The sequence below is a fragment of the Salvelinus fontinalis genome, chromosome 25, assembly GCF_029448725.1.
Source record: "Salvelinus fontinalis isolate EN_2023a chromosome 25, ASM2944872v1, whole genome shotgun sequence".
Classification (NCBI taxonomy): Eukaryota; Metazoa; Chordata; class Actinopteri; order Salmoniformes; family Salmonidae; genus Salvelinus; species Salvelinus fontinalis.
In genome coordinates, this window is record NC_074689.1 from 3,014,530 (window position 1) to 3,041,786 (window position 27,257).

At 43.7% G+C, this 27,257-nt stretch overlaps 1 protein-coding gene across 1 annotated transcript; it reads right to left on the reverse strand.

Annotated features, from left to right (window-relative positions):
* Positions 1-332: 332 nt before the first annotated feature.
* Positions 333-26,294, reverse strand: LOC129822761 (EMILIN-2-like). Its single transcript, XM_055881146.1, has 9 exons — positions 26,045-26,294; positions 25,530-25,655; positions 23,585-23,772; positions 21,265-23,355; positions 2,752-2,967; positions 2,547-2,597; positions 2,417-2,464; positions 2,146-2,262; positions 333-1,979 (listed from the first exon to the last, which is right to left on the reverse strand). The coding sequence occupies exons 1-9, from the start codon at positions 26,200-26,202 to the stop codon at positions 1,642-1,644; spliced, it is 3,333 nt and encodes a 1,110-aa protein (XP_055737121.1). The 5' UTR covers positions 26,203-26,294; the 3' UTR covers positions 333-1,641.
* Positions 26,295-27,257: the final 963 nt, after the last annotated feature.

The following is a 27,257-nucleotide window of genomic DNA, read 5'->3' on the forward strand; positions in this document are numbered from 1 at the left end:
TTGGTGTAATGAGGGTGTGCGTTTTGGAACAGCTCTCCATGGTGCCAACAATCTCGCTAAACAGCTCTGTTAAAAACACAGCGTGACATTTTGCTCAGAGACCTTCATCAGATAAATGTGTTAGAATGGAGAGTGTTGCACCAACTTCTGATACATCATTCCATTATTTAAATGAGCACCTCCTACTACAGTTGTTTGAACACACAATCCACTTTTTCCTAATCAAAACTCGCTGTAATTCATGTAAGAAACACCTGTGATACCATTCGGTCATAATGTAGGCCTATATTATTATAATAATAACACAATACCCTAGTTAATGAACACATGGCCACTGTTTAAACAAAGCTTTTATTACTGGCCCCCGGGGCTGAATTTAAGTCCTCTGATCCAAGAAAAGGTACTGAAACATTTCCTTTTCAGGCATTGGTCCTAAAGAACATTGACTCATTGGGATGTGTTGAAATACAAAAAGACCTTTCAAAACAACTGTCCTTGTTGAAAAGTTCTGGATCCCTTGTCATGTAGAAAAATGACCAGCTTATTTGTTTAACGTTAGTTCCTCTAACGATGCTACAGGTAACTACCAAAATACTGGAAACGCTTGATGAACGAGGGATACAAAAGTATATTGAAAGCACGTGCTTCCACACAGGTGGAACACTGAGTTATTTAAGCAATCAACATCCCATCATGTGTAGGGTCATGTATAAAATGCTGGGCATTTTATACATTTTAGCAAGTTTTGGGGCTACTATGGCTATGACCCCCATAGGATGACAATGCCCCCATCCACAAGTAATGGTTTGATGCGCATGAAAACAATGTAAACCATATGCCATTGCTGTCTGTCACCAGATCAACCCAATTTAACACTTATGGGAGATTCTGGGCCGGTGCCTGAAAGTTTTCCACCACCATCAACTTAATACCAAATTATGGAATTTCTCGTGGAAGAATGGTGTCGCATCCCTCCAATAGAGTTCCAGACACTTGTAGAATCTATGCCAAGGCGCATTGAAGCTGTGGTGGCCCCACGCCCAATTAAGAAACTTTGTTGGCGTTTCTTTTATTTTGTCAGTTACCTGTATGTACAGTATTGTAATTGATTGTTCTCATAAAATAGTCATTTGAAAATAACTACAACAAATGTAAACAAATTGAACACATCAACACAAGCACACATTCAAACATTTCAAATATAATCAATCACTAAATGTTAATACTCCATAAATGGCAGTAGCCTGCCCCGTCCCCTCCATAAGAATCCTATGATCAAATATTTGATACATCTCTTTTTGTATGAAAGCTCTGTAATATGATAGTACGTTAAAGCAATCTACCTGTTTTACTAAAATACCTGTAAGGCATGCAATGGTGGGCATACTACTGCCACGTTCACGTGCTAGTCGGAACTAGGAAACTCAGAAAGTACCATCTTGCTAACTGGTTGAACACGACACGAGTAGAACTACAACCAATTAGCAAGTCAAATTTCAGAGTTTCCTAGTTCCGACTAACACGTGAACAAGGCATACATCTAAAGTAGGAGTGTTGTTTTGAGGGTGGAGCTACATAAAGCAATATCATTGGTGGGGTTCTCTTTTTTTTTAGGGGATAACTTTGTCTATAACATGGCAGCTATTTTTTTGAGGGGGTGGGGTAGAGAAGCACGGCGCTAAATGTTGAGAGGACCTCTGTGTTCTCTGAGATGGCAAGTTTGCCTGCGGTCATGACTAAACCTGCCCTGTCCCCACGCATCAGAGTGAGAACCAGGCTCAGGGAGGCAGAGCCTCCGCAGTCACAGCTGGTGGAGCCAGCCCCACCTCCTCCACCATTATCAGGCAGGTAACCGGCCGTGTCCAGCCTCTGGATGCTGCGGTTGGACACAGAGAACACCGCCTCCACCCTGGCACCTCTCTGGGCTGTCAGCACGGCACTCAGCAGGTAGCGGCCCTCCATGGGAACGTTAAAGATGCCTGGGAGACATGAAGAGGGTCAGAGGAAACAGCCACAAGGGGGCACTCATACATGAGTTGACATGAATCTGTATTGTCACCTAGATGTACAACTATTAAAAAACTTGATTATTTTGATAGGTTGTAGTTTACGTCTGTATGTGTGTGCTGGTGATATAGTCGTCACCTGTGTGAGGGTCATAGTGTCCCCCATCGTTTACCAACACCTTGTTGAAGCGGATGATGCCCACCTCCCCAGGGAAGGGCAAGCGGTTGAGACCAGCCGAGAAGGACACCCGCTCACCTGATACAGGGTTAACGTTTAATCTGATATATTGAGTCACATTGACACACATTCCCACTTATTTTTTAAAAGTGGTTAGTGACAATTCTTGTCCATACAGTAGCTGATTGGAATAGTATGGAATTTATCTTAACAAGAGTACTAAATATCTTACCTGTTAAATATGGTTTAAGAAATGACGGTCTCAGAGGAATGTGGGCAACTGTTGAAAGAGGTTCATTTTCAGGAGACTCAACATTGTATATTGATAGTAAATTAAATCAAATGTGTCAAATAGCACTTACCAGAAATCACTGGCATATTAGGCTTTAAAGACCCTGTAGAAGGTCGGGAGGCTGTAAAATAACGAAGATACATTTCATGAGGTTTTGAAAGCATGCAATTAATCTTGCAAACATACCTACTTGCTTGGGGTGTGTGTGTGTGTGTAGATATACAAATGCATTCTGTACTTGTTCCTAGCCTCTCCCAGCTACCCCTATATCTCACCTGGGGCTCCAGCAAAGCCCTTGAGGGTGGACATGCTGCCGTCGGCCCCTTTGGGCGGTTTGGAAGAGATGATGATTCCGGGGGCTCCTGCCTCCCCAGTCTCCATCATATGTGGTAGGACCCCATCTGGTATTGGACCAATGGGTAGGACAGGGCGCTGAGGAACAAGCTTGGTCTCAGTGGGATTAACAGACTCCTCCACACCTACATGAACACCTGAAAAGAGGGGGTAATGACAAACCAGGGCGTCAAAAGAAAGAAAGGATGGCGCGAGGGATAAAACCACAAACCAGCTGGTGTTGTGATGAATCCTGACACTGATAGACAGTAGGACTCTCCCAGTCTCACGTCCCTGTCAGCATTAAGTTATGGGCCAAAAATGACAGTGAAGACAAAATGTCTAGACAAAAGAGAGGCATCGGAGAGAGAATTCCTTTCAGACAGAACGGTCAAGCTGTCACTGTCATTACTCAAACAGCCTCTGCTTCTAGAGCGAAAGCTTTCACTTTCCTTCCAGTAAAGTCAACCTTCCAGTAAAAGCTGGTTTGTGGGAACTAACACCAGTATGTAGGGCCGCCTCTAGCGTTTTGGGGGCCCTAAGCAAGATTTCCACCCTCTTGGCGGTGGAGAGAAATGTGCAGCTTTAGAAAAGGTACAATATGCAGAAATCACGTCGCCATTTCCTGGTTGCTAAAATTCAAATAGTTTACCTAATTTCAGTTTGTGACAAAACAAGCAATGTGGAAAATCATCATACCATCTAAACCGCTGTGAAATAACTTTTCCATAACCAAATATATTGTATTTCAGCTGGTGTACAAAACAGAAAGTGAAAGACTCCTCCAAAAAATAAACGTATATGTGCACATAGAAATAGTGCACATAGGACATATCTATCACTTCTTAGACTTGCTTTCATTGAGATTGACAGATCTATAACTCCCCCAAAAAGTTACATATTGCAGCTTTAAAGTTTAATGTCCTGCAATACTACACATTTTGCCATGGGCGTAGGGAAAATGTTGCAGTTTTAAAGTACATTTTGCTGCCATTCTACACATTTCTTCATGGGGCAGAAAGAAACTTTAGCATTTTTAGAACTCCTTTCATGTGAGTGGGATAGGAAGAACATTTTGCAGTTTTAAAGTCGATTCCCTGCTGTTCAACACATTTTGCCATGACTTATGCAATGTTCATATGATATCTGAGTGAGAGTTTCTTACAAAATCAATGAGTGCTCCTGGGCACGTGTCTTGCGTGCCCGGTCAATAATTTGGCCGTGATTACTACAAGATAGCTGGCTAGACTAACTTACCTAGCAATCAATAAAATGTTAGCTGATATGGGCTAATTGATTGGCTGTCAGTGACTGGACAGAGGAAAACTGCTGTTGTAAGTTGAGACCCCGACTGACTTTCTAGTGGTCGGGGGCCCTACATGCAGCACATAGTCTGCGTACTGACAGCATGCCATTGTAATGGCTTGTATTATTTTCCTTAATGGCCCATTTTCTGTGTAGTTTTTAGTTACAGTATATCTTCTCTTTCAATTTTGGGGGGGAATTCCACTCCCCTCAGTATTTTTTTTACTTTATTTGAGATAAATAGGTTGGAGACACATGAGGAAGGATGGATACGGGGATTTAACCCCAGAGGCATCATGTGCTGTGAGTGTTACCCACTTGACCACAGCTCTGCACTTACACCTTACTACTGTACTTTCTCTAGTCATTTTACATGAAAGTACAGTTATTGTATAGAATCTTTCTCAATATGCCTGAGAGATTCTGTCATTAGCATCTAAACAGTGAGTCATTACCTCTCCCTGTCATCAGTGACCTAAACAGAGGTTATTAAAGACCACACCACACATCAGACTCGATGCCAGGATAAAGTGACACATTTTTTTTTTTTTTTGCATTGGAATATTATTGAATTACCCTTATCTGGCTATACCACAATAAAACATACACATTCAAATGCTTTTGACAAAGAAGTGACAGGTTCAATGGCACGAAATCTCCGCCGCGCTCCATCAGCACCATGGGCAGCGCCCTACAAACTAAAGCAAGATTTCAATATAAACCAACCACCCGGGCCTCCCGAGTAGTGCAGTGGTCTAAGGCACTGCATCGCAGTGCTAACTGTGCCTCTAGAGATTCTGGGTTTCGAGTCCAGGCTTTGTCACAGCCGGCCGCGACCGGGAGACCCATGGGACGGCGCACAATTGGCTCAGTGCCGTCCGGGTTAGGGGAGGGTTTGGCCGGCAGGGATGTCCTTGTCCCATCGCGCACTAGCGACTCCTGTGGCGGGCCAGGCACAGTGCACGCTGACACGGTTGCCAGGTGCACGGTGTTTCCTCCGACACATTGGTTTGGCTGGCTTCCGAGTTAAGTGGGCATTGTGTCAAGAAGCAGTGCAGCTTGGTTGGGTTGTGTTTCGGAGGACGCACGGCTCTCAATCTTCGCCTCTCCGAGTTCGTACGGGAGTTCGTACGGGAGTTGCAGTGATGAGACAGGACTAACTACCAATTGGATACCACGAAATTGGGGAGGAAACTGGGTAAAAACCAACCAGCTACATGGTTTCAATCTACAACTTTTCAAAAGAGTTGCAGCCTCCTTGATGCTCTGTGGAACTTCCTGAGTCATCGATCATTCCATTCTCCCCGAAATCTTCACGTAAGATCCCCCTAAAATGCCAGTTAGATTAGTTGAGCTTTACTTAGGTGTAGCATGCTTCTTCTGTGCTAACTGAACACCTTTGTCAAAGTGGAAAACGAGTTCTTGCATGTGGCTGTGGATGCCCCAAAAGTCAGTCCATGTTTCAGTGTAGTAAGCACGGTAGGAATAGTGGAGGGGCCTAGAGAATCATGGCAGGATATCAAGTGGGGCCATTTGTCCTCATTGGAGCCATAGCGGGCGTCACTAAACCTAGCGTCCATCAAATCTGTTTTGCTTAGCTCCAGCGCAGTGTTTTCACCTTTTTTGAGAAAGTCATGTATCTCTGGGTCAAGGGCACACAGGGCCTCCACCAGCTGACAGCTGTTGGCTGTTACATTCGCTGAATCGTTCTGACATTTCACCAATGACAGCATCCAACATGCTGAAGAACAGTCTTTTACACGCAGTCTCTTCTCCTCTGTCCTGCTGGCCTACTGTACTGTCCACCACGTATTGCTGAGAATTTGTACTTCCATAACGTTGTCATTTGCTTGGAGCTGGTGCATCAGTGCCACTGGTACGGCACTGTTCCCAAATGGCTTCGGGCTCGCTGACGCACCTCAGCTTCTTGACACACACCAACACACTGAGGACCCACTTTGACTCCAGTGTAAAGATCCGTTGCTTTTGCCTGGAGTAATTTGTTTGGAGGATCGAGAAGACCGACGATTCTGTACACCATGGTGGCTGTAAACTTAAAGCCGGGGTCCGTCACTGCCTTCAGCAGCCCTGTAGCCTCAAGTCTTCTGTGTTGTAGGAACACATGCATTCGACGTCAGAGAGGAACTTCACAATGCTGCACAACTTTGAACAACTACTGACACAGTCAGTGGCGGATTTAGGTATCTTGCCGGGGGCAGCACGGGGCACCTGCACCAAAAAATGTAGAATGGTGACATTTGCGTGATCGGTTTTCTATCGCTCATTTGCACGTTACGTCAATGATATCATGTCACCGTGTGGGACTGTGGGTCAATTAACCTTGTCGGAGTGGGCCACTTGATTCTAGTTTGTGAACTCGGCAGGCTACTGCCTGGGAAGGTCTCCCACTCAGAAGCACGAGATGGGGAGGGGAGCAGGGGTAGGTTGACCTCAGGTCTCCCCACTGGAAGCCCAAGGTAGGGGGAGTGGGGGAATCTATCAAATAGCACACCTCTAACTTTGCACAGTACTAATGCACTTAGTAAAATCAGTCACACTTACGAAATGCTACTAAATAAACCACAATTAATTCATAATACTGTGAATATATAGTTTGACAGACATATTTTTTGGGGGGGTTTGTGCGAAATCGTTAATAATATAAAACCAGTATGAACCTCACCAAGGTGAATTGGTTTAGTCTTGACTCTTGGTTGACAGTGTTGGGAGATGGGTAATGTATTGATGCTCGAGTGCCAAATCAACAAATGGATAAGAAAAGGTCTAAGCCATCAGGTGCCCAGTTTAGGAAAATGAGGAAAGAAGAGGAGAAACGTGCAAAAGATAAAAGCTATGTCATCTTTTTATGAGTATAATATTATGCATGTAATGAAATATACTAGCCTAACACTTATGTTTGTTAGCCTATGTTGCTTGCTATGCTATTACACATAGGGTGACAATATTCTGTTTTCTGTCCAACTAGCTTACATAACATTGGATATCATTTCACACCGTTTCATCATGGTAATGTGTGTATCCTGCAGCATTATTATTGATTTGGTTAACTTAAGGTGACATCATAAAGGTTTGCTGTGATTGTATTGACTAGGTCCTGAGCTCAGTAAGGGGAATTTCCAATGCTGTAGGCTAACTTAAATGACATCTATATTATGCTGATATTTTGTATCTTTTGTGATATATTGAGTCTTTTGAGGTGTCTTATGACTAGTATTAGCCAAGGAGGTTGCATGGTTCATTTGGTTCTTATTCTGAAACTTTGATAAACTGTGCATAATGAAATGTATATTTAATTGTGCAACAAATGTATTTAGGGTGTCAGACTCATACTGTATTTAAATGCAAAGTCAGGGGCACTTCTGAAATATTTTGGAGCACCCTCTGGCACTGGCCAGGATGAGGAGCCATCTACCTCCTCAGCCACACAGGCTTCTTCAGAAATTATCTCGGCGCCTTTGTGAAAACACACAGGTGTTTTCACATGTTGTCTGAGCCTGAGGATGAAGACCTATTTGCTTCCACTTCTCCCCAGTAGGATTCTTCAGGTGTGGGTACACACACGTGTTTGTGTGCATCCCTGCATAACATAAACAAAATAAATAATTTCCTTTTTGCAAAGTCAAGTTTCCATATTGTAGGTAACAATGCTGATTTTATTATTACTGGGTATGTATGTGGGATGTTCCACCACTATGAGTGCTGTGAATAACGTGTGTAAACGAATGCCCATGTGCTCTCCATTAGAAATGCCTGTAGCAGCATTCCCACCAAACCCTGCTGCTGAGGATGAACCACTGTCTACAGACCCTGCTGACTGGCCTTCAGTTCTGACGGACAGAATTCGGACACAACTAGTTTGCAGACGACCAAGTGAGGTACCACCTAACTTTGTTTCCCCAAGGAATGAGAGTGATAGAAGAAGTTTCCACCACCAGTATTTCAGGAAGACCTTGGTAAGTGGTGAAAAAATCCCTAGAAGATGATTGGTGCATTCTGAAAGAAACAGCCTCTTCTGCTTCTGCTGCAAACTCTTTTCTAAGAAGAACATTTATTTAGCAATCTCAGGACTGACAGACTGGAAACATCCACCTGACAGGTGTGGCATATCAAGAAGCTGATTAAACAGCATGATAATTACACAAGTGCACCTTTTGCTGGGGACAATAAAAGGCCACCCTAAAATTTGAGGGAGAGTGCAATTGGCATGCTGACTGCAGGAATGTCCACCAGAGCTGTTGCCAGAGAATTGAATGTAAATTTTTCTACCATAAGCCAACTCGGATGTCGTTTTAGAGAATTTGGCAGTATGTCCAACCACCCTCACAACCGCAGACCACTTGTAACCACGCCAGCTCAGGACCTCCACATCCGGCTTCTTCACCTGTGGGATCGTCTGAGACCAGCCACCCGGACAGCTGATGAAACTGAGTTTGCACAACAAAATAACCGACTTCAGTGGGCAAATGCTCACCTTCAATGGCCACTGGCAGACTGGAGAAGTGTGCTCTTCATAGATGAATCCCGGTTTCAACTGTACCGGACAGATGGCAAACAGCATGTATGGTGTCGTGTAGGCGAGCAGTTTGCTGATGTCAACGTTGTGAACAGGGTGCCCCATGGTGGCCGTGGGGTTATGGTATGGGCAGGCATAAGCTACAGACAATGAACACAATTGCATTTTATCGATGCCAATTTGAATGCCCATTGTTGTGCCAGCATAATAACGCAAAGCCCCATGTCGCAAAGATCTGTACACAATTCCTGGAAGCTGAAAATGTCCCAGTTCTTCCATGGCTTGCATACCTACCAGACATGGCACCCATTGAGCATGTTTGGGATGCTCAGCAACTTCGCACAGCCATTGAAGATGAGTGGGACAACATTACACAGGCCACAATCAACAGCCTGATCATCTCTATGGTCACATCTGATACTGACTGGTTTTCTGATCCACGCCTCTACTTTTTTTTAAAGGTATCTGTGACCAACAGATGCATATCTGTATTCCCAGTCATGGGAAATCCATAGACTAGGGCCTAATGAATTAATTTATATTGACTGATTTCCTTATATGAACTGTAACTTTGTAAAATCATAAGTTTGGACAGCACAGTACAGTAAAGCATGGTAGAGAACAGTAGAGTACAATAAAGAAAAGTACAGAATAGTACAGCACTGTACAGTAGAGTTTAGTACAGTACAGCACAGTAGAGTGCAGTATAATTTACTGTACTGAACTCTGCTGTACTGTCAAATCTTGTGAAACATAGATGTCTATGATTGGTTCAGATTTGGTCTGGTCCGTACCAACCAAATGTGGTCTTGTTTGGGGGCGGAGCTCATTTGAATAATAGCCAGTTTTGTAGAACAATACCCAAATATGCAAATGAGGATATTGAATATTTCAAGCTTTGTGTACCTATTCAGAGCTATAATTGTGCATTTGGTACAGATCAGGGTCCCAAAATGTAATTCACTTCACATAATTCTGTTACCAGATGTAAATCCACTTCACTTACTGTAGTTCGATAACCAAAATATATTTTTTTCAAAGTCTAGGTGTCATGTCATAGCTGACACCCCATTCTTTCTGCAGACATCTTTGAATCTTAATTCAGGGCAGGTAGTTTCTGAAAAATGTGGTCAAAAACTGAGGGAGATTTTACCAAAATTCTGCTGCCAAACTGCATCTGCACAGTTCTTCCAGTAAGTGTGTGTTTGTAAAATGTTTTGTGGAAATAGTACAAATGTGTCCTTGTGCATAGAGTTGTATGATTTGTTTAAACTTTGAAATCAATGGTTTTTGTTTGGTAACATTTTGAAGTGAAAAAGTCTCAGTGTAATTCCGTTACCATGGAATTTCCCATATGTGAAAATGGCGCATTTCGACGTTTTGTAGAAGAAAAAAAAATAAAGTTAAGAGGTTCTAGCCGATGACATAATCAAATTACTTTTTTTTTTTTAAACATTGATTTTCAAATACAGATTTGCAGGTGATGCGGGGAGCTAGAAACTGGATGCAGGTTTTGAAAATCAGTTTCTTACTTTTAATCCTACCGTGTGATGTCACAGAGAAGCATTTTTTACGACCTACCTTTATAAGAAACGTGCCATTTTCACATACACTACATGACCAAAAGTATGTGGACACATGCTCGTCGAAAATCTCATTCCAAAATCATGGGCATTAATATGGAGTTGGTCCCCCCTTTGCTGGTATAACAGCCTCCACTTTTCTGGGATGGCTTTCCACTAGATGTTGGAACATTTGCTGCATTTCATTCAGCCATAAGAGCATTAATGAGGTCGGGCACTTATGTTCTGCGATTAGGCCTGGCTTGCAGTCGGCGTTCCAATTCATCCCAAAGGTGTTCGATGGGGTTGAGGTCAGGGCTCTGTGCAGGTCAGTCAAGTTCTTCCAAACTGATCGACATACCATTTCTGTATGGACTTCGCTTTGTGCACGGGAGCATTATGCTGAAACAGGAAAGGGCCAAAACTGGTGCACAAAGTTGTAGGCACAGAATCGTCTAGAATGTCATTGTATGCTGTAGAGTTAAGATTTCCCTTCACTGGCACTAAGGGGCCTAGCCCGAACCATGAAAAACAGCCGCAGATCATTATTCCTCCTCCACCAAACTTTACAGTTGGCACACTATGCATTCGGGCAGATAGGGTTCGCCTGGCATCCATCCGCCAAACCTAGATTAGTCCGTTTGGACTGCCGTATGGTGAAGCGTGATTCATCACTCCAGAAAACCCGTTTCCACTGCTCCTGAGTCCAATTGCGCCGAGTTTTACACCACTCCAGTCGACACTTGGCATTGCGCATGGAGATCTTAGGCTTGTGTGCAGCTGCTCGGCCATGGAAACCCATTTTTTCATGAAGCTCCCGACGAACAGATCTTGTGCTGACGTTGCTCCCAGAGGCAGTTTGGAACTCAGCAGTGAGTGTTGCAACCGAGTATAGCCTATGTTTAGGCACTTCAGCAATCGGCAGTCCCGTTCTGTGACCTCTTCGCGACAGAGCCGTTGTTGCTTCCAGATGTTTCCACTTCACAATAACAGCACTTAGTTGACCAGGGCAGAAACTTGACAAACTGACTTGTTGGAAAGTTGGCATCCTATGATGGTGCCACGTTGAAAGTCACTGAGCTCTTCAGTAAGGCCATTCTACTGCCAATGTTTGTCTATGGAGATTGCATGGCTGTGTGCCCGATTTTATATATGTATCAGCAACAGGTGTGACCAGAACTCTTATCTAGGATCAACTTCCCCAACCTTAACCATTAGTGTGGAAAATGCTTAACTGAAACTAAGATCACAGTCTTAGGGGCAACTTCACCCTACTCCCTATTAAACACTACACAGAGAAGGGACTACTAGGAACCTGTAAAACACCACAGGAGGGACTGAGGCGGCATTTACACGTGTGACGCTGAGTGTGTGTGTAGTTGTCGGCTGGGCCTGGATGACTCCGACTGAATGCCAATCTCAGCCCCAATCCCAGGGTAATGATTAAAGGATGGAGCTCCGACGTGTGTGTGCATGTGTGCACCATGATTAAAGAGGTGGATGTAAACAATTGCAGCTGGGAGCCCCTGGCTGTAGCCTTGGAGGGAGTGTTACAATGTATCCGGAAAACCCTACATTCACAGCCGCACAGTATTCCCTCCACCAGTCTGAGGACACGTAAGAATCCGTGTGGTCACCCATGTTACATACCACATCATAACCACTGTACAGCAGTTTAGTACCACCGACAAGATTTACGAGTCAGCCTGAGCCAAAACAGACACGATCCAGAGTCTGGGATCTAGGAATAAATGCATTCACTTTAGTTTGGACCTAAAGTCTACTTTCAGGGGAAAAAGTGATAATTGAATATCTTCATCTTAAACCTGTAAAAATGAATATATCACATTCGTTTAGTGGGACAGTGCGGAATAGAAATTAGCAGTTACATGGTGGTTTTAGCAAGAGACTAAAGTGACGTCTTTACTGCAGTGGGAGCCCAGTGATTTGTCAGAAGGCCATGCTCATAAAAACTAAATATTGTCCTCCTTCACCGACCGCCACTGCTCTGGACTATCTTGGCCAGCACCTGTAATGCCAGAGCGCTACGTCCCAAATGGCACCCTTTTCCCTTTATAGCGCACTTCTTTTGACAAGAGCACATGGGGTCCTGGTCAAATGTAGTGCACTGTAAAGCGAATCGATTGCCACTTTGGGACGCAGCCATCTCTCTCTCCCAGGGTTTTCACACTTGGCCAGTGTGTGGGACTGTCATCCGACAACCTGCCGTATTTATCATAGGGTCATTGACCTGAACAATATAGACTCTGTGGCGGCAGAAGAGGTTCTCTTTACTGGCCATAACAGAACCCTTAAGTGTTGTGTTGTCTGTAACAGGCTTTTAGTGACCCGAGGCCACTCTGTCAAACACAATGAAAAGGATGTGCTGTTATGTAAGCATACTCACTTTAGACACAAACATCTGCACATTCACAAGATATCATACACACTGAGGAAGTAGTACTTAGTATAGTGTGGAGATGCCATTGTCAGGAAACCTCTGGATGGTGGTGAGGCAAAGCAAGGGTGGGCATATTACACACACACACACACACACACACACACACACACACACACACACACACACACACACACACACACACACACACAGCTAATCTCTGGGTAGTGTTTGGTAGGGTCAGGAGAGACCTCATTAGCTGCTTGGTTGTCACTAATGGTTTGGGAAATTGCCTTAAACTACACTTTTGATAAACCTAACAAAATATCTTTCTCCCGCGCATGAGTGGATAGGTTGGCCCTGTAAAATGTGTGTTGTTTTGCAATAGAGCTTCAAACCAATGAACACAAAACATAAATACCCGAGCCAAATCTGTTAGCAGTTTTGGACTTGATTTTCTAACCGGTCAACAAGCCAAGCTAAATTTGGCATTTGTCAAGCCGGGATTGCCGGGATTGTCAGTCAGTGAGCAGCCAAACATGCCATTTTAGGAAAATCTGATTGTTTCCTTTAAGCAATCAAGATATTTATTATCTAAACCATTGAGAAAAATTGAGGGTCCCTAATCTCGGTCCCTCCATCCAGCACTTTCTCACGCTCTAACTTCAGGGGGTAGGGTGTGTATGACGTCATGGCAGTACAGAGCAGAACATGTGGCTCAGGGGAAAGCCTTGACTGCTCAATGTGTCTGCGTCCCAAATGGTGCCCTATTCCTTCTGTAATGCCCTACTTATGACCAGGGCCCTTAGGGCTCTGGTCAAAAGAAGTGCACTATATAGTGGATAGGGTTCCATTTGAAATGCAACCTGTGGTCTACATTTTAACAAACCTAACACAATGGTAAATCTTAGCGCTGGCGTTTTAGATTCGGGGGTGTGTCAGAAATATTTTAGCTATTTTCACAACTGGATTTATGGGTGCAGTAGTGAGTGGTGGTGCGAAAGGGCTGGGTTTTGATGAATTAACAAGTTGTGGGTGTGTCGATGCCCCTCACTGGCCAATCAAAACGTGCTCCATGGCTAAATATGTGGTTGCTTCAAGTTGTGTTTTTACTTCTACATTGCTTTGTCATCAACTCCAATTCGAATGCTAGTCCCTTATAGCTTAGCTCGTTAAATAGCCTGCCCCATATTTGCTAAATATATGTTGAACATGTCTGCAGTCCACATTGTTGTAATTGTATTGCTGCAATATGGACTTCCATTGTTAAACATACATAGGCTAGAGCATTCACACTGATATAGGGGGCTATGCCCACTGTAAATAGCAGTCTGGAGAGGGACATGACAAACGTAGTCAATATGCAAGATTAAATTCCCTAGGCTATTGATAAGGCCTAAAAATAAAGTGTATAATTCTAATCAAATTCTAATAATAAAAAAAACTGTTTTAAATAGGCTGTCTAAATACAGTTCCAGGCACCATAATTGCTCCCCGTGGGCGTATAATACAGACAAGGAAACTTAAAGACTATGGAGGGTTTTACACACATCCAAACTTTTCACAGCAGCTAGATAAAGATCCAATATAAAGAGGGGGAATGTCCACTCACCATTTATACTGCTCGCAAATGTAATGTGTTATAAACATCATGGAACCATGTTACAGATCATGTTTGCACTTTTCCAGAACTAGTAGACGAAATTGCATTGCATTCGAGCCATACATTCATGGACGGTCAAACTTTCTAAAAAGGTTGGTTTTTAATCAATTTTTTTTTTTTTTTAATTCAACCACCAACAATTTTTTTTTTTTTTAAGGATCGGGTCAGATGCATAAATCGCTTCTCTCTTTCCATAGCACTGTGTGTACACGTACTGTAGGCCTAAATGTCTTTTACGTATAACATTCACACATCTATTTTTTAACCTTGATTTAACTAGGCAAGCCAGTTAAGAATAAATTCTTATTTACAATGACTACCTACCGGGGAACAGTGGGTTAACTGCCTTGTTCAGGGGCAGAACGACAGATTTGTACCTTGTAGCTCGGGGATTTGATCCAGCAACCTTTCTGTTACTGGCCCAACGCCCTAACCACTAGGCTACCTGCCTCCCCATACAAAATGCTAGGTTCCTGTCGATTGTATAGTTGCCTGTGTGCGTAGAAGATTCTCAAAATAATCTGCCGTTGATATGACATTATAGGACGACTGAATAGTTTGGAGGAGTGTGTCTTTGGTAATAGGACGAGGGGCGCTCTTTGAAAATGGGGATGGACAACCTACTTGAACAAGTGAAATGTAGGTATCTATCCATGCTGCAAAAGTCTATGTACCAGGAGGCTAGGGTCGGTCTGTTATATCTGGTGTAAATCTGTCTTATCTGGTGTCTCCCTCTCTCCCCGCCCAGAGGACCTGAGCCCTAGGACCATGCCTCAGGACTAACTGGCCTGATGACTCCTGGCTGTCCCCAGTCCACTTGATCGTGCTGAGGCTCCAGTTTCAACTGTTCTGCCTGTTGCTATGGAACCCTGACTTGTTCACCGGATGTGCTACCTTGTCCTAGACCTGCTGTTTTCGACTGTCTCGACCTCTGAATACACAGCTATGAAAAGCAAACTGACATTTACTCCTGAGGTACTGAGCTCTTGCACCCTTCTCCAACCACTGTGATTATGATTCGACCCTGCTGGGTCATCAATGAACATCATGAAGAACATTCTTGCCTTAATGGCCGTCACTCATTTATAATCTCCACCCAGCACAGCCAGAAGAAGTCTGGCCACCCCTCAGTGCCTGGTTCCTCTCTAGGTTTCTTCCTAGGTTCCTGCCTTTGTAGGGAGTTTTTCCTAGCCATCGTGCTTCTACATCTGCATTGCTTGCTGTTTGGGGTTTTAGGCTGGGTTTCTGTATAGCACTTTGTGACATCTGCTGATGTAAAAAGGGCTTTATAAAAACATTTGATTGATTGAGGTATGTGAATTGTGAATAAGGAAAAGCATGAAGGCAAAAATATTTCAAAGGATTCTCAGTAGACCATTTAAAAAAACTCCTTTATTTTTAGTCTACTTTTGGCTAATGGCCAGGATAAAAACATGCAGCTGTGTAATGCTGCTAAACCAGCCTTGATTAATTACGGGGAGGTTAGGCTATGCTTGGTTTTTAATCAAATTAAATGGAAATGGGGGAAACCAATAGTTTTTTAATGTTTCTAAATATGAGATTCACCAGGACAAAAGGCACATCTCTCCTTCCATGGGCACTGTGCGCCATGGCTGGATAGGCTGCTCTTCCGCTCTCAAAATCCATGCCATTATCAACTGCGTTACTGATAAGACCTGCTTTGTGGGTCTTAAAAACTTCCCATTACAGCTACATGAAATTGTCACTTTTACACTTGTTTTTAAGGACACAGCTCAAATGTTGCCACCCGTCCCACCTCAGCGCAAGCGAGCTAAAATTAGACAGGTAAAATGCCAAACCTGGTGTCAGGGCTGGAATATGCCAGTGCGCCAGTTTTTACATGATGAAATGGCAAACCAACGTGCATTTGACACTTGCGCCCCCTTAGCGGCAGTCAAAAATAGAGCCCTGTGTTTTTATTTAGAGAGAGGAGAGAGACACGGCCAGGCCAGTGTGCTAAACAGATTCAACAACACCAGAGCAAAAGGGTGCAGGGAGATATGGAGAGGGATGGAACACAAGGGCACTGAGGGGAAGAGTAAGGAGGTAGGAGGGTGTCATGTCATATCAACCCAGAGGCACCTGATCTGAACCCACTGAGACACTTGGGCCACTCGGCTCTCAAATAACAAACCATCTGATTGGTTCCTATAAGTAGACAATTGATAAGCCAATGACAGACGTCCCTATAATGGACATCACTTTCCACTTCCTTATAAGTAGTCAGCTGTGCAAGCCAGAGACCAGTCCAGGACAAAAGCGAAGCAGTGAGCCAAGTATGAGAGAAAGACATCCCAATGTGACCCGTGGTAAAACAGCATCCAGTCTGGAACATATGAATAACGAGCTGCCCTCTGAGGGGTTACAACCCAAACATTCCAGGGGACAGAATACTGATTTTAAATATAAGTTGTTACAAGTGAAGGGCGGGCTACTGCCGCTTCATTTCTTAAGAGTCTCCATGTGCACGTTTCGCACGATGGGAAAAGTGTGACATCTGTCTTTCTAAGTAAGACGGTTATTAAGGCTCACACTTGACTTCCAGAGCTACACCCAGGAATGAGAAACGGTGACTCCGATCTAAAGTTTCTACCTCTGGCTTCACAGCCAGAACCAGGGCCCCTTCCCCATGGGACTTCCAGACAGGAGCGTGCAGAGCTGCTCTGTCAACCAGTAAGTCATGTTGAGCTGTATTCAGAAGAAGAGGCACTATGCTCATAAATGTTATGGAGTGTGCTTCTAATGCCTTTATTCCCGGTTGAGTCACCTGGGCACCATCATTTATAACTTAGTCCATGTCCACACGAGTTATCCGTCATGTAAAAGGATATGGGGTTTTTGAACTCACAGATGACCATGGGACAGCAAGATTAGTCACGACAAAAGTAGTTACAACAGAAATGCATGCACGCACGGTAATAATCCCTTAAAGCTCAGGCATTGCTTAACACAAACCGGGTCTATTAAAAAGACCATGTGTGTTCAATCATTGCTGCCGCCTCGGAGTCAGAATGCAGCGAGATGGAAATCCAGCTTCCCCTCTCTCTCTCTCTCTCTCTCTCTCTCTCTCTCTCTCTCTCTTCTCATACACTCAACTAACCGTCTTATATTCAATACAACTCAAATTGGCCCCAGCTGCAGCTCTGAAGTTGATCTTATTAGCCCCATTTGATTGTCATCTCCAGTCTCTGCTACTGGACCACCTGGGTGATGGTCATTCCCATGTAAAAGGACCCATGAGCACCAACGTGTGAAGTTTATAGGAGCATGTCAAATCGGGTGTCAAATGAAAAGTAAGAGAAAATAATAAAAATACATTTTTCAATCCTTTTTCCATTCTAATTATTAGCAAAGGCTTTGATTTCTGGTCAAACAGATGGAAGAGTGGTCTTAGAAAATATCTACCAGAGTCTTAAAAAGGTAGTAAAAATACTTCAAAACCCAATAATGTTGAAGTTAACAACCCTGCCAACTAATAACAACACTTATAGTTTTGGAGAAATTATTTGCCTTGTTTAAGAACAATTGTCCTTTGCCTTGAAATTCTGTTACCAAAAACCTGCATATCGTTAAGATATTTGCACATTTCTCTCCTTCATGAGGGAGTAGTATAATGAAAAGTTCACAGAAGTAACAAGTAAGGGTAGATCTACCAATTAGTTAGTGTTTTTACTGATATCTATTGGTTTATGAATGATTAAGTGGTTAAAACTCTAAATTCTGTTACCAAATCGGTAATGGAATTTCTGGAAAATCCGTGACGGAATTCATGTAATTTAATTGGCTACATGATAGTATGATAGTAGTCACGAGAAATGATAGTAGTCACAAACCACCGTTGGGACACCTGCTTACAGTCCTCCCTTCCACTGGCATACGGTTACGGTTACGTTCAACTCAAAGGTTTTCTTTTTCTTTCTGTCGTCTGGTGTTTAAGGCTCCCGAGTAGCGCAGCGGTCTAAAGCACTGCACCTCAGTGCTAGAGGCGTCACTACAGACCCTGGTTCGATTCCAGGCTGTATCACAACCGGCTGTGATTGGGAGTCCTATAGGGCGGCACGCAATTGGCCCAGCGTCGTCCGGGTTAGGGTTTGGCCGGGGTAAGCCGTCATTGTAAATAAGAATTCGTTCTTAACTTACTTGCTCAGTTAAATAAAGGTTCTATTAAACAACCTCTCGCTCTCGCTAGTTAATGTCACCTCTCCCGGCTCTTACTGACACCTACCCATGAGCCCCCTCTCTTTCCATTTACTGTAACTATCATTCTTATCCACTGAGCACTGACCAACAAACGGACGTCCATGTACGCTGAAAAGTAGTTGAAATCTGGTCCACCCTGGCCTTGATTTCAACGTCCACAGATGTTGATTTTTGGCCCCGTCATGACCAAAATTAACCAAATCATAGATGGAGAGCACAGTACAGTAAAGTAAAAATAAGTTGAGTAAACTATAATTCAGTACAGTATAACTTCTTGAGAATACAGGGGGTGCTGTTTTCGCATTAGCATAATTTCCTCTACAGATTAAACTGCCTCTTATTCAATTATTGCTCTTACTATATGCATATAATTAATACCATTGGATAGAAAACAATCTATAGTTTCTAAAACCGTTTCAATTTTGTCTCTGAGTGAAACAGAAGTCATTTGACAGCACTTTCCCTGACCAAGAAGAAGAATGCAAGATGTGTATGCTCGCTTCTATGCTCGCTTCAACGCTCTGCCTATATATGGTCACGCCACCTATGACCCGAAACACACTTCATTCGTCTTCCTCTGGGTGTCAAGAGGACGTCAGAGGAGACATTTTTTGTTTATCTTGTACTGACGTGAAATAAGACCTATTTCTTTGGCGTGACCGACAACTTCCGGTTCTCTGAATCGCGCGATTTGGAGGTGCGATTGTCTACTGTTTTGCTGCCGTTACGGATGAAAACTATCTCCGTCTCGAAGTTTGTTTGATACATGTGACCATATCATCTTAATGTATGTTTTTTCAATATAGTTTAATCAGATTATTTGAATTTTTTCGGGAGTTTTGCCGTGTTCCGTTCTGTGAGTTTTTTTACTTTGGACAGAACCGTGCCAGTCGACCAGTACCTATGCTAAATGAAGAGGGAAAGTTGCCATTATGAATGGATTGAACGACTCATCAGGACTAAGGACACCTTGATCAACATTCTGATGAAAGATCAGCAATAGTAAGACCCAATTTACGATGTTATTTCATATATCTGTCGTGCATGTGAACTGGTCGGGGGCGCCCAGCTGGTTCTGGCTGGCGTGGTTATGCTAATTTAGCGCTACATTTTGTTTTCGCTATAAAACATTTAATAAATCTGAAATATTGTTTGGATTCACCAGATGTTGGGCTTTCAATATCTGTACGCTGTGTATTTTTTCTGAAATGTTTTAAGACAAGTAATTAGTTATATGACGTTGGTCTCTGTAATTGTTCTGGCTGCGTCGGCACTATTTCAGATTGCAGCTGCAATGTAGAACTGTGATTTATACCTGAAAAATGCACATTTTTCAAAAAAAAACTATGCTATACCATAAATATGTTATCAGACTGTCATCTTATGAAGTTGTTTCTTGGTTAGTGGCTATATATATTTTTATTTAGTCGAATTAGTGATAGCTACTGACGCAGGAAAAAACTGTTGGAGTAAAAAAATTGTGTCTTTTGCTAACGTGTTTAGCTAATAGATTTAAATATTGTGTCTTCCCTGTAAAACATTATAAAAATCTGAAATTGTGGCTTTATTCACAGGATCTGTATCTTTCATTAGGTGTCTTGGACTTGTGATTTAATGATATTTAGATGCTACTATTTAATTGTGACGCTATGCTAGCGATGCTAATCAGTGTGGGGGGGGTGGGGGGTGCTCCCGGACCCGGGGTAGGTGCTTGGTAGAGGATAATGTACTGTACTGAACTCTAATGCAATGAAGTCTACTCTAACTTGTGAAACAGACATCTATGATAGATTCAGATTTTGTCCAGTCAGATTTGTTTGGGGGTGGAGAACATTAAAATAATAGCCAATGTGTAGAATAATACCAAAACATGCAAAGGAGGATATTGCATATTTTAACTTTTTGTGTACCTATTTAGGATACATCACCATGAAGAGAATGACATTCATATCCATAATTATGCATTTCTGTGTAGTCTAGATCGGGGACCCATTCCGTTACCGCAATTCTGTTACCGAGTGTACTTCACTTACTCTAGTTCATTAACCAAAATATTTTTTCCCCCCCAAAGTCAATGTATCATGTCATAGCTGACACCCCATTCTTTCCAAAGAGTTTTTGGAAAACATGGTCACATAAAAAAAACGAGAGATTTTACAGAAATTCTGTTACCAAACTTTGCTGTTTGTTGTTTGTTATACATTTGAAAGTGAAAAATGTGATTCTCAACACAATTCCATTATCGTGGAATTGCCCTTATATTGTAGTGGTCCTCTGTAGCGCAGTTGGTAGAACATGGTGCTTGCACTGCCAGGATAGTGGGTTCGGTTCTCGGGACCACTCATACGTAAAATGTATGCACGCATGACTAAGTTTGGCATCTGCTAAATGGAAGCAACTGTGGGAAGCATTGGAGTCAACATGAGCCAGCATCCCTGTGGAACGCTGAAGCATTGGAGTCAACATGAGCCAGCATCCCTGTGGAATGCTTCCATCACCTTGTGGAGTCCATGCCCCAACGAATATAGTCTGTGCCGAGGGCAAAAATTGGGTGCAACTCAATATTAGAAAGGTGTTCCTAATGTTTTGTACACTCAGTGTATCTTATTATTATTATATTACTGCAATGTAACCAGTAGGAAACTTAGCAGGAGAAAGTTGTTGCAGGGGAGCTGTAGGTTTAAGAACATATGGGAGATACAACCTGGAGGATTGGAATAATCATGCAAATTTTAAGCAAGCAAAGTTGTCAATCTCAATGTCAAGTCTTACCAGTGTTCTCAGGACTGGTGGTCAGATGATGTAGGGCCTGGGTGATGCCCGAGTAGTGGTCCTGGAGGTTCTGGTATGTTCCCTTCAGTCCTCTGATATCCTTGGTGTGGGCTTGCAAGGTGCCGTTGATCTGGTTGACGCAGTTCCACAAGCCGGTCACATGCTTGTTCAGCCCCTCCTTGATCCTTTGCAGGCTGCTGGAGATGGGTTCCAGCCTACCACACACGTTCTCCAAGCTGATAACCCGGCTGTCCATGCTGGCAACGTCCAGTGCTACGTCCTCGGTCCTGTTCCTGCAGTGGTCTGCCTCAGCCCTCACCTCCCGGCCCAGCTCCTCCAGCCTGGCCCTCAGCTCCTCTCTCTGGGTCAGGTGGAGCTCTAGCAGGTCCTTGGCCTCCTGGGCTGGCCCTGCACTGCTCAGGCAAAAGGTGTTCAGTTGCTGGAGCTCCAGGGACTGCTGGCTGAGAGAGAGACCCAGGGCCGACAGAGAGCCCTCCTGCTCTCCCATACGCCCACTAAGAGCTCCCAGCTCTTTCTCCACATCTTTAAGATTAGCACTGAAAGAGACACCCAAGTCTGACAAAGAGCCCTTCTGTACTCCCATACGCCCACTGAGAGCTCCTAGTGCTTCTTCCACGCCTGTAAGAGTGGCACTGTGGTTCAGAAGCTGTCCCTGGAGCTCCAGGGACTGCTGTCTAAGAGAGAGACCCATTGCTGACAGAGAGCCCTCCTGTCCTCCCATACGTCCTTTAAGAGCTCCTACTTCTTCCTGCACATCTGTAAGACTGGCGGTATGGTTCAGGAGCTGCCCTTGGACAAACTTTTCCATGTCTCCAAGACTAGCTGAATGCCCATTGATGCTAGACTGCATTGTGTCTAGGCTAGTTCTGTAGACCTGGAGGTTCTGTTGAATGCGCTCTATGGCCGGTTGGTCAGACTTGCACTCCGTAGAGCACAGCTGTTCTAGGGAATTGAGTCTGTCCTCCAGAGCCTGAGCACTCTGCAGTGCCTCTAGCACAGTCTGAGCCCCAGATACGGGGCTGCTTATTCCCACCAGTAGAGTGGTGACCCGGTCCTCCATGGAGCTCATCCTGTCCCCCATAGCCTTCTTCAGGTCTGCGGCCCCCTCCGCCCCCTCTCTCCTCAGCTTCTCCTCCAGGAAGATGCTGCGCACCTCCTCGCTCCTCTCCGACATGTTGAGACGGGCCTCCAGCTCTTCCACACGGAGCAGGAGTGGGTCAGGCTTGGACTTCTCCTCTAGGCTGGACTGGAGGCTCAGCTGGGCCTCAGCGGCCCGGAACAGCTCCTTTCGCAGCTCCTCCACCCCTGGAGGGGTTCCGTCTCCCCTCTGTGAATTAGGCAGCTGGTTCTTGAAGTCCTGGAGCTCCTTGCGGAGGTCCATCTCCTTGGACTCGAGGAGCTCGGTCAGGCTAAGGTAGCTGTTCTGCTGGCCCGCACACTGCTCCTGCACCGACAGGATCTTATAGTCACATGAGTTCTTCAGGTCTGCCATCTTGATCTCCATGCCCTCCATCATCTCGTCCTTCAGGGCGTGGAACTTTGTGTCCACATAGGCGCGCAGGGTCGCATCATTGGCTGGAGGAGCGGGTTGGGGTGAGGCCGGGCTGGCCTCCATTAGCAGGTGGAGCTGTCCGTCATGGTGGTTGACTCTGGCTTGGAGGTCGTCCAGTACATTGCTCTTGGTGTTGATGGTGTCGTTGAGGTGGTTGATCTTGCTCGTGAACTTGTCTATTTCCACCGTGTTGTATTCTTTTTCTAGGGAAAGGCCCTGCAGCAGCATGCTCTGCTGCTCCCCACGCACGCTGTCTGGCTGCCGCAAGACGTTGAGCAGCGTGACCAGCATCTTGCTGGTGTCCTCCTGCAGGTCCACCCTCAGGTTGGCCGACAGGCTAGTCATGGCTGCCTGCATGTCTAGAATCTGCTGGGACAGACGCTGTACCACCACCTCCAGCTGCTGTGTCGTCTGACTCCCTCCCTGGCCCCCTGCCGGCCCTTGGCCTGTCTGACCTCCTGGTTGCCTCCCTGCCCCCCAGGGGTGGCCACTCTGACCCCATGCCTGCTGTCCCAGATCTACAGGGGGAATATCAGATGGTTAGGATAAATCCTCTTTTCATCTCGGAAACTTACATCTAATTGAGGGTGTAATCTATGTTTAACATTATTACATTAGTGCAAAAACATTCCTAAACGAATCATATGAGAAAACAAGCATACCAGTCATGTAATGGGCTCTATGTAGAGTTTAGGGTCAGGTATCTGTCTCTACAAAGCGAGGTAGGTTTGAGCAACTTTCCCCTACCCTGTGTCTCTGGGACGTGATCAGGGGCAGGAGGCAGGGTGGGCAGGGGCCCCAGCACTGTCTGACTGGATGGGATGCCTTTAAAGTCTTTGCAGTCTTGACCCTGGTGGCCTGGACAGCACCTCCACTCCAGCTCTGTCACCAGCTTATAGCCAACCTTATACATGGGGCGGAATTGGGTCCGATACCTGGTAAAAAGAAAGATGGCAAAGAAACGGATGACCAGAAGCTGCATTCACATTTTCTACAATGGGGGAGATCTTATTGATTTAACTTGACTGGCAGTCCTCACAAAGTAGGAAATTTAATGATATTCATAGTTTAAAAACAGATTTAATCAATATAACCATGAAGGATATTGGGAACATCTCAAAGGAAAGACTTCAACCAAGACATACTCTAGCAATTATGAGCACAACATAAAAACCCCTGAATGTTATTCTACAGTGACCTTCTGCTTTTCAAATTTCAATGGGCCTTTATGTTCATGAAATGTGAACAATGCTTTGTCAAGCGATAACGATCTGTTTATTTATGACGACAAACTCCAGATGGGCTAGCTAGCCTGTCACACTCCTAATTAATCACGCACTCCTTTTAAAGCTGCTTCATATTTTCCACCTTTCACACCCAGTCAAATGTGGAACCACGCTTCGTCATTGGCCCCAGGACATTATCTCAGAGCTGGCTGCTTGTTGCCCAACATGATGTTCAATAATAACACACACGAAAGCAGCCAACCCAGGAAGAAATGTGTCAGATGCCTCTGATGTTGCACAGGGGGGCTGTGAGTAACAGTGCCAATGCATGCCAGTATAAGCAGTTGCTTATTTACAGTTTAGGCAGATAAAGGACTTATTCTTCTCAGCTGCACAATCCTTTATTCCCCCTTATCTTCCATAAAGCTCAATGGCTCGTTGACATTTTACTCGTCGCAGACACTGACAAATAGACCATGAAGAATAAATCAATCAAATTCACTTGTCTGTCGTAAATATTGAATAATTTGATGATCGAAAGGGGTGAAGGCAGATTACAGAGGATGACGGGACAAGTAAGGGCCTATGTCCTTGGGGTATCACTACACACTATCCCAGTCAGTGACCCAACTGACCTGACAGGGGGTGCGAAGATCACATAGACATTTACACACATTTAGTTGGTATGCCAATAAACAATGCAATCATGTAACAGTGGTTTGAATACTATTTCTTAGAGACAGTCTCAGGCAGAGGATGGGACCAACCATGGATCGTCAACACTAGAGAAATAGTAATGGTGTCTTTTTGTGGGCACCAACTCCGCCATTGTTCGTTAGACAAAGCCTATGAGGAAAATGAATGGCATTTTTGTAGGGTTTTTGAATAAATGCAGAAAAGGTCTGTGGTAAACACGGGCTTAGATCTTATATGTTTTGTTCTATGAAATAATATTCATCAGCCAACATCAATGTGTGAATTTGAATTAGTTGTAAAAAAAATAAAAAGCACAAAGGCTTCATAATTCATAAAGGTTATGTTAACTGACTGCTATTATCTCATAGAACAAAACATATAAGATTTCCTGAGCTTGTGTTAACCTCAGACCTTATTTTCGGTGTTTATTCCAAAACCATGTTCTTTCCCAAAGGGATGTCTGAATGAACCATTTCTGGGTTTTAAGACTACATGCTGGCTAGCTCTATTGTTTGAAACATGGAATGAACGTTCAAAGTTAATGTTAATTGTCGGAATTACGAAACTCGGAAATTCTCCGACTTGCTAACTTGTTGTAGTTATACGGGTGCTGCATTCAACCAGTTAACATGTCGGAAATGTCAGAGTTTTCTAGTTCCTACTAGCACATGAATGGGGCATAAGTGTTCAAAGTCATCATACTTGATTATGTTGAGTCACTGCTGTAACACCACTCGTTAGACTAATCACAATAGCAGCACTCCACTTACATCACTTGTTGCGCGCAGTTGGGCTGATGCTTCGGGCAAGGCGCTGACTCCGGCTGCACAAAGCTCTCCGTACCTCCCACGACCGCACAGCTCACATTCTTGTGCACAACGTATGCGCACCAGTTTCTGGAAAAGCATTTATTGTGTCACACAAAATTACGACGAAAAAATCCTGCCTATTCAATAGAAATTTAGTCGAATAATCTAAATCATTCTATAGCCTACCACAAACAGGTTGATTTCATTATTTTATGAGATTGCAGTGGAATTGTACAAATATCAAGCTATATGTGTAGGCCTATACGAATGAGCTTTTTTTGTTCTGTCGATGCTAAATAGAAAAACATCTAATTCAGTATAGGCCTACAGTAAGAGGCATAAGAAATAATTAAAATAGGTTTATTCTAGACAATTTAGACTATTAGAGACAATAACCATAAATGATGTCAAAACTACACACAAAAGTATCAAATTACTGTATAAACAGTATAAACTTTCCTGAAAGTTTCACTCACTTATTCCTCTGTCTTTGTTCTGAGCCAGAGTATGCGCTTCCCTGGAACATGTTATATCCCTGGTTATACCGGGACCGCGTTCCATAGATCAATGGAAAGGTGAGCAATAAGGGAAATAAGGCACTTTTTAGGATGAATCCGGTGGGAAGGCACTTCATTTTTAGACAACGAAAATAAACAAGTAGACAAATATTAAAAATGTATTTCAAGCATTGAGGTTAGACGTTTGTTCCCTCTCCCAGCAGCAGCTCGAAAGGCTGATAATGCAAACTTAACTTCCAGGGTGCCTGTAGTGTGACGTTTGGGGCAAAGCGGCGACCCCCCCCCCCCCCCCCCCCCCCCCCCCCAGCAAAAGAAAAATGCGTTCCAAACTGAACAACCATCCTTTTCCCACTTTCCTCACATCACTCGTCAGCTTTAATTTGTTCTGACGCCATATGTCCACCAGATGCACATGCGTTTTGCCATATGTTGTTTTTGCAGGATGTCTAGCCCGCATTATCCGTACTTGATACACATGTGCTTCACATGGCTGCAGAACGGGTTGCAGAATGAATATGATCATTTTCGCCCTGTTCGACCGACACTAATAATTAAAACAAATGAAAGTTATTCTATCTACTTGTTTCAACGGCTGACAGAACTACTAACAGACTGGCGTGCTCAAGGTCGCATTGAAACAATTATTCTAGTTTGTTTATATTATTCTGTCACATCAATACATTGAACTGTTGGTTCCAATATAAGAGTACTGATTTCAAATCACTAGCTTACCCTGTAAGATAACATGCTAAATTACACACAGAACAGTTGTGTATTAATTTTGCATGCCATTCTGTTGGCTGGTTTGTGCTACCCATATATTGGTGATGATGAATGTGTCATTCTTACAGGAGACAAATGTCCAGTCATACAGCCAGTATCTTCTCATCTAACTACACAATAGTCTATCATTTTGGCCTCTGTATGGTCCCATATTCTAAAATAGATTAAATTATAATTTCCCCTCATCAATATACACACAATACCCCATAATGACAAAGCAAAAACAAGTTAAAAAAAAACATAAATACCTTATTTACATAAGTATTCAGACCCTTTACTATGAGACTCAAAATTGAGCTCAGGTGCATCCTGTTTCCATTGAACATCCTTGAGATGTTTCTACAACTTGGAGTCCACTTGGGATATGTAATTGATTGGACATGATTTG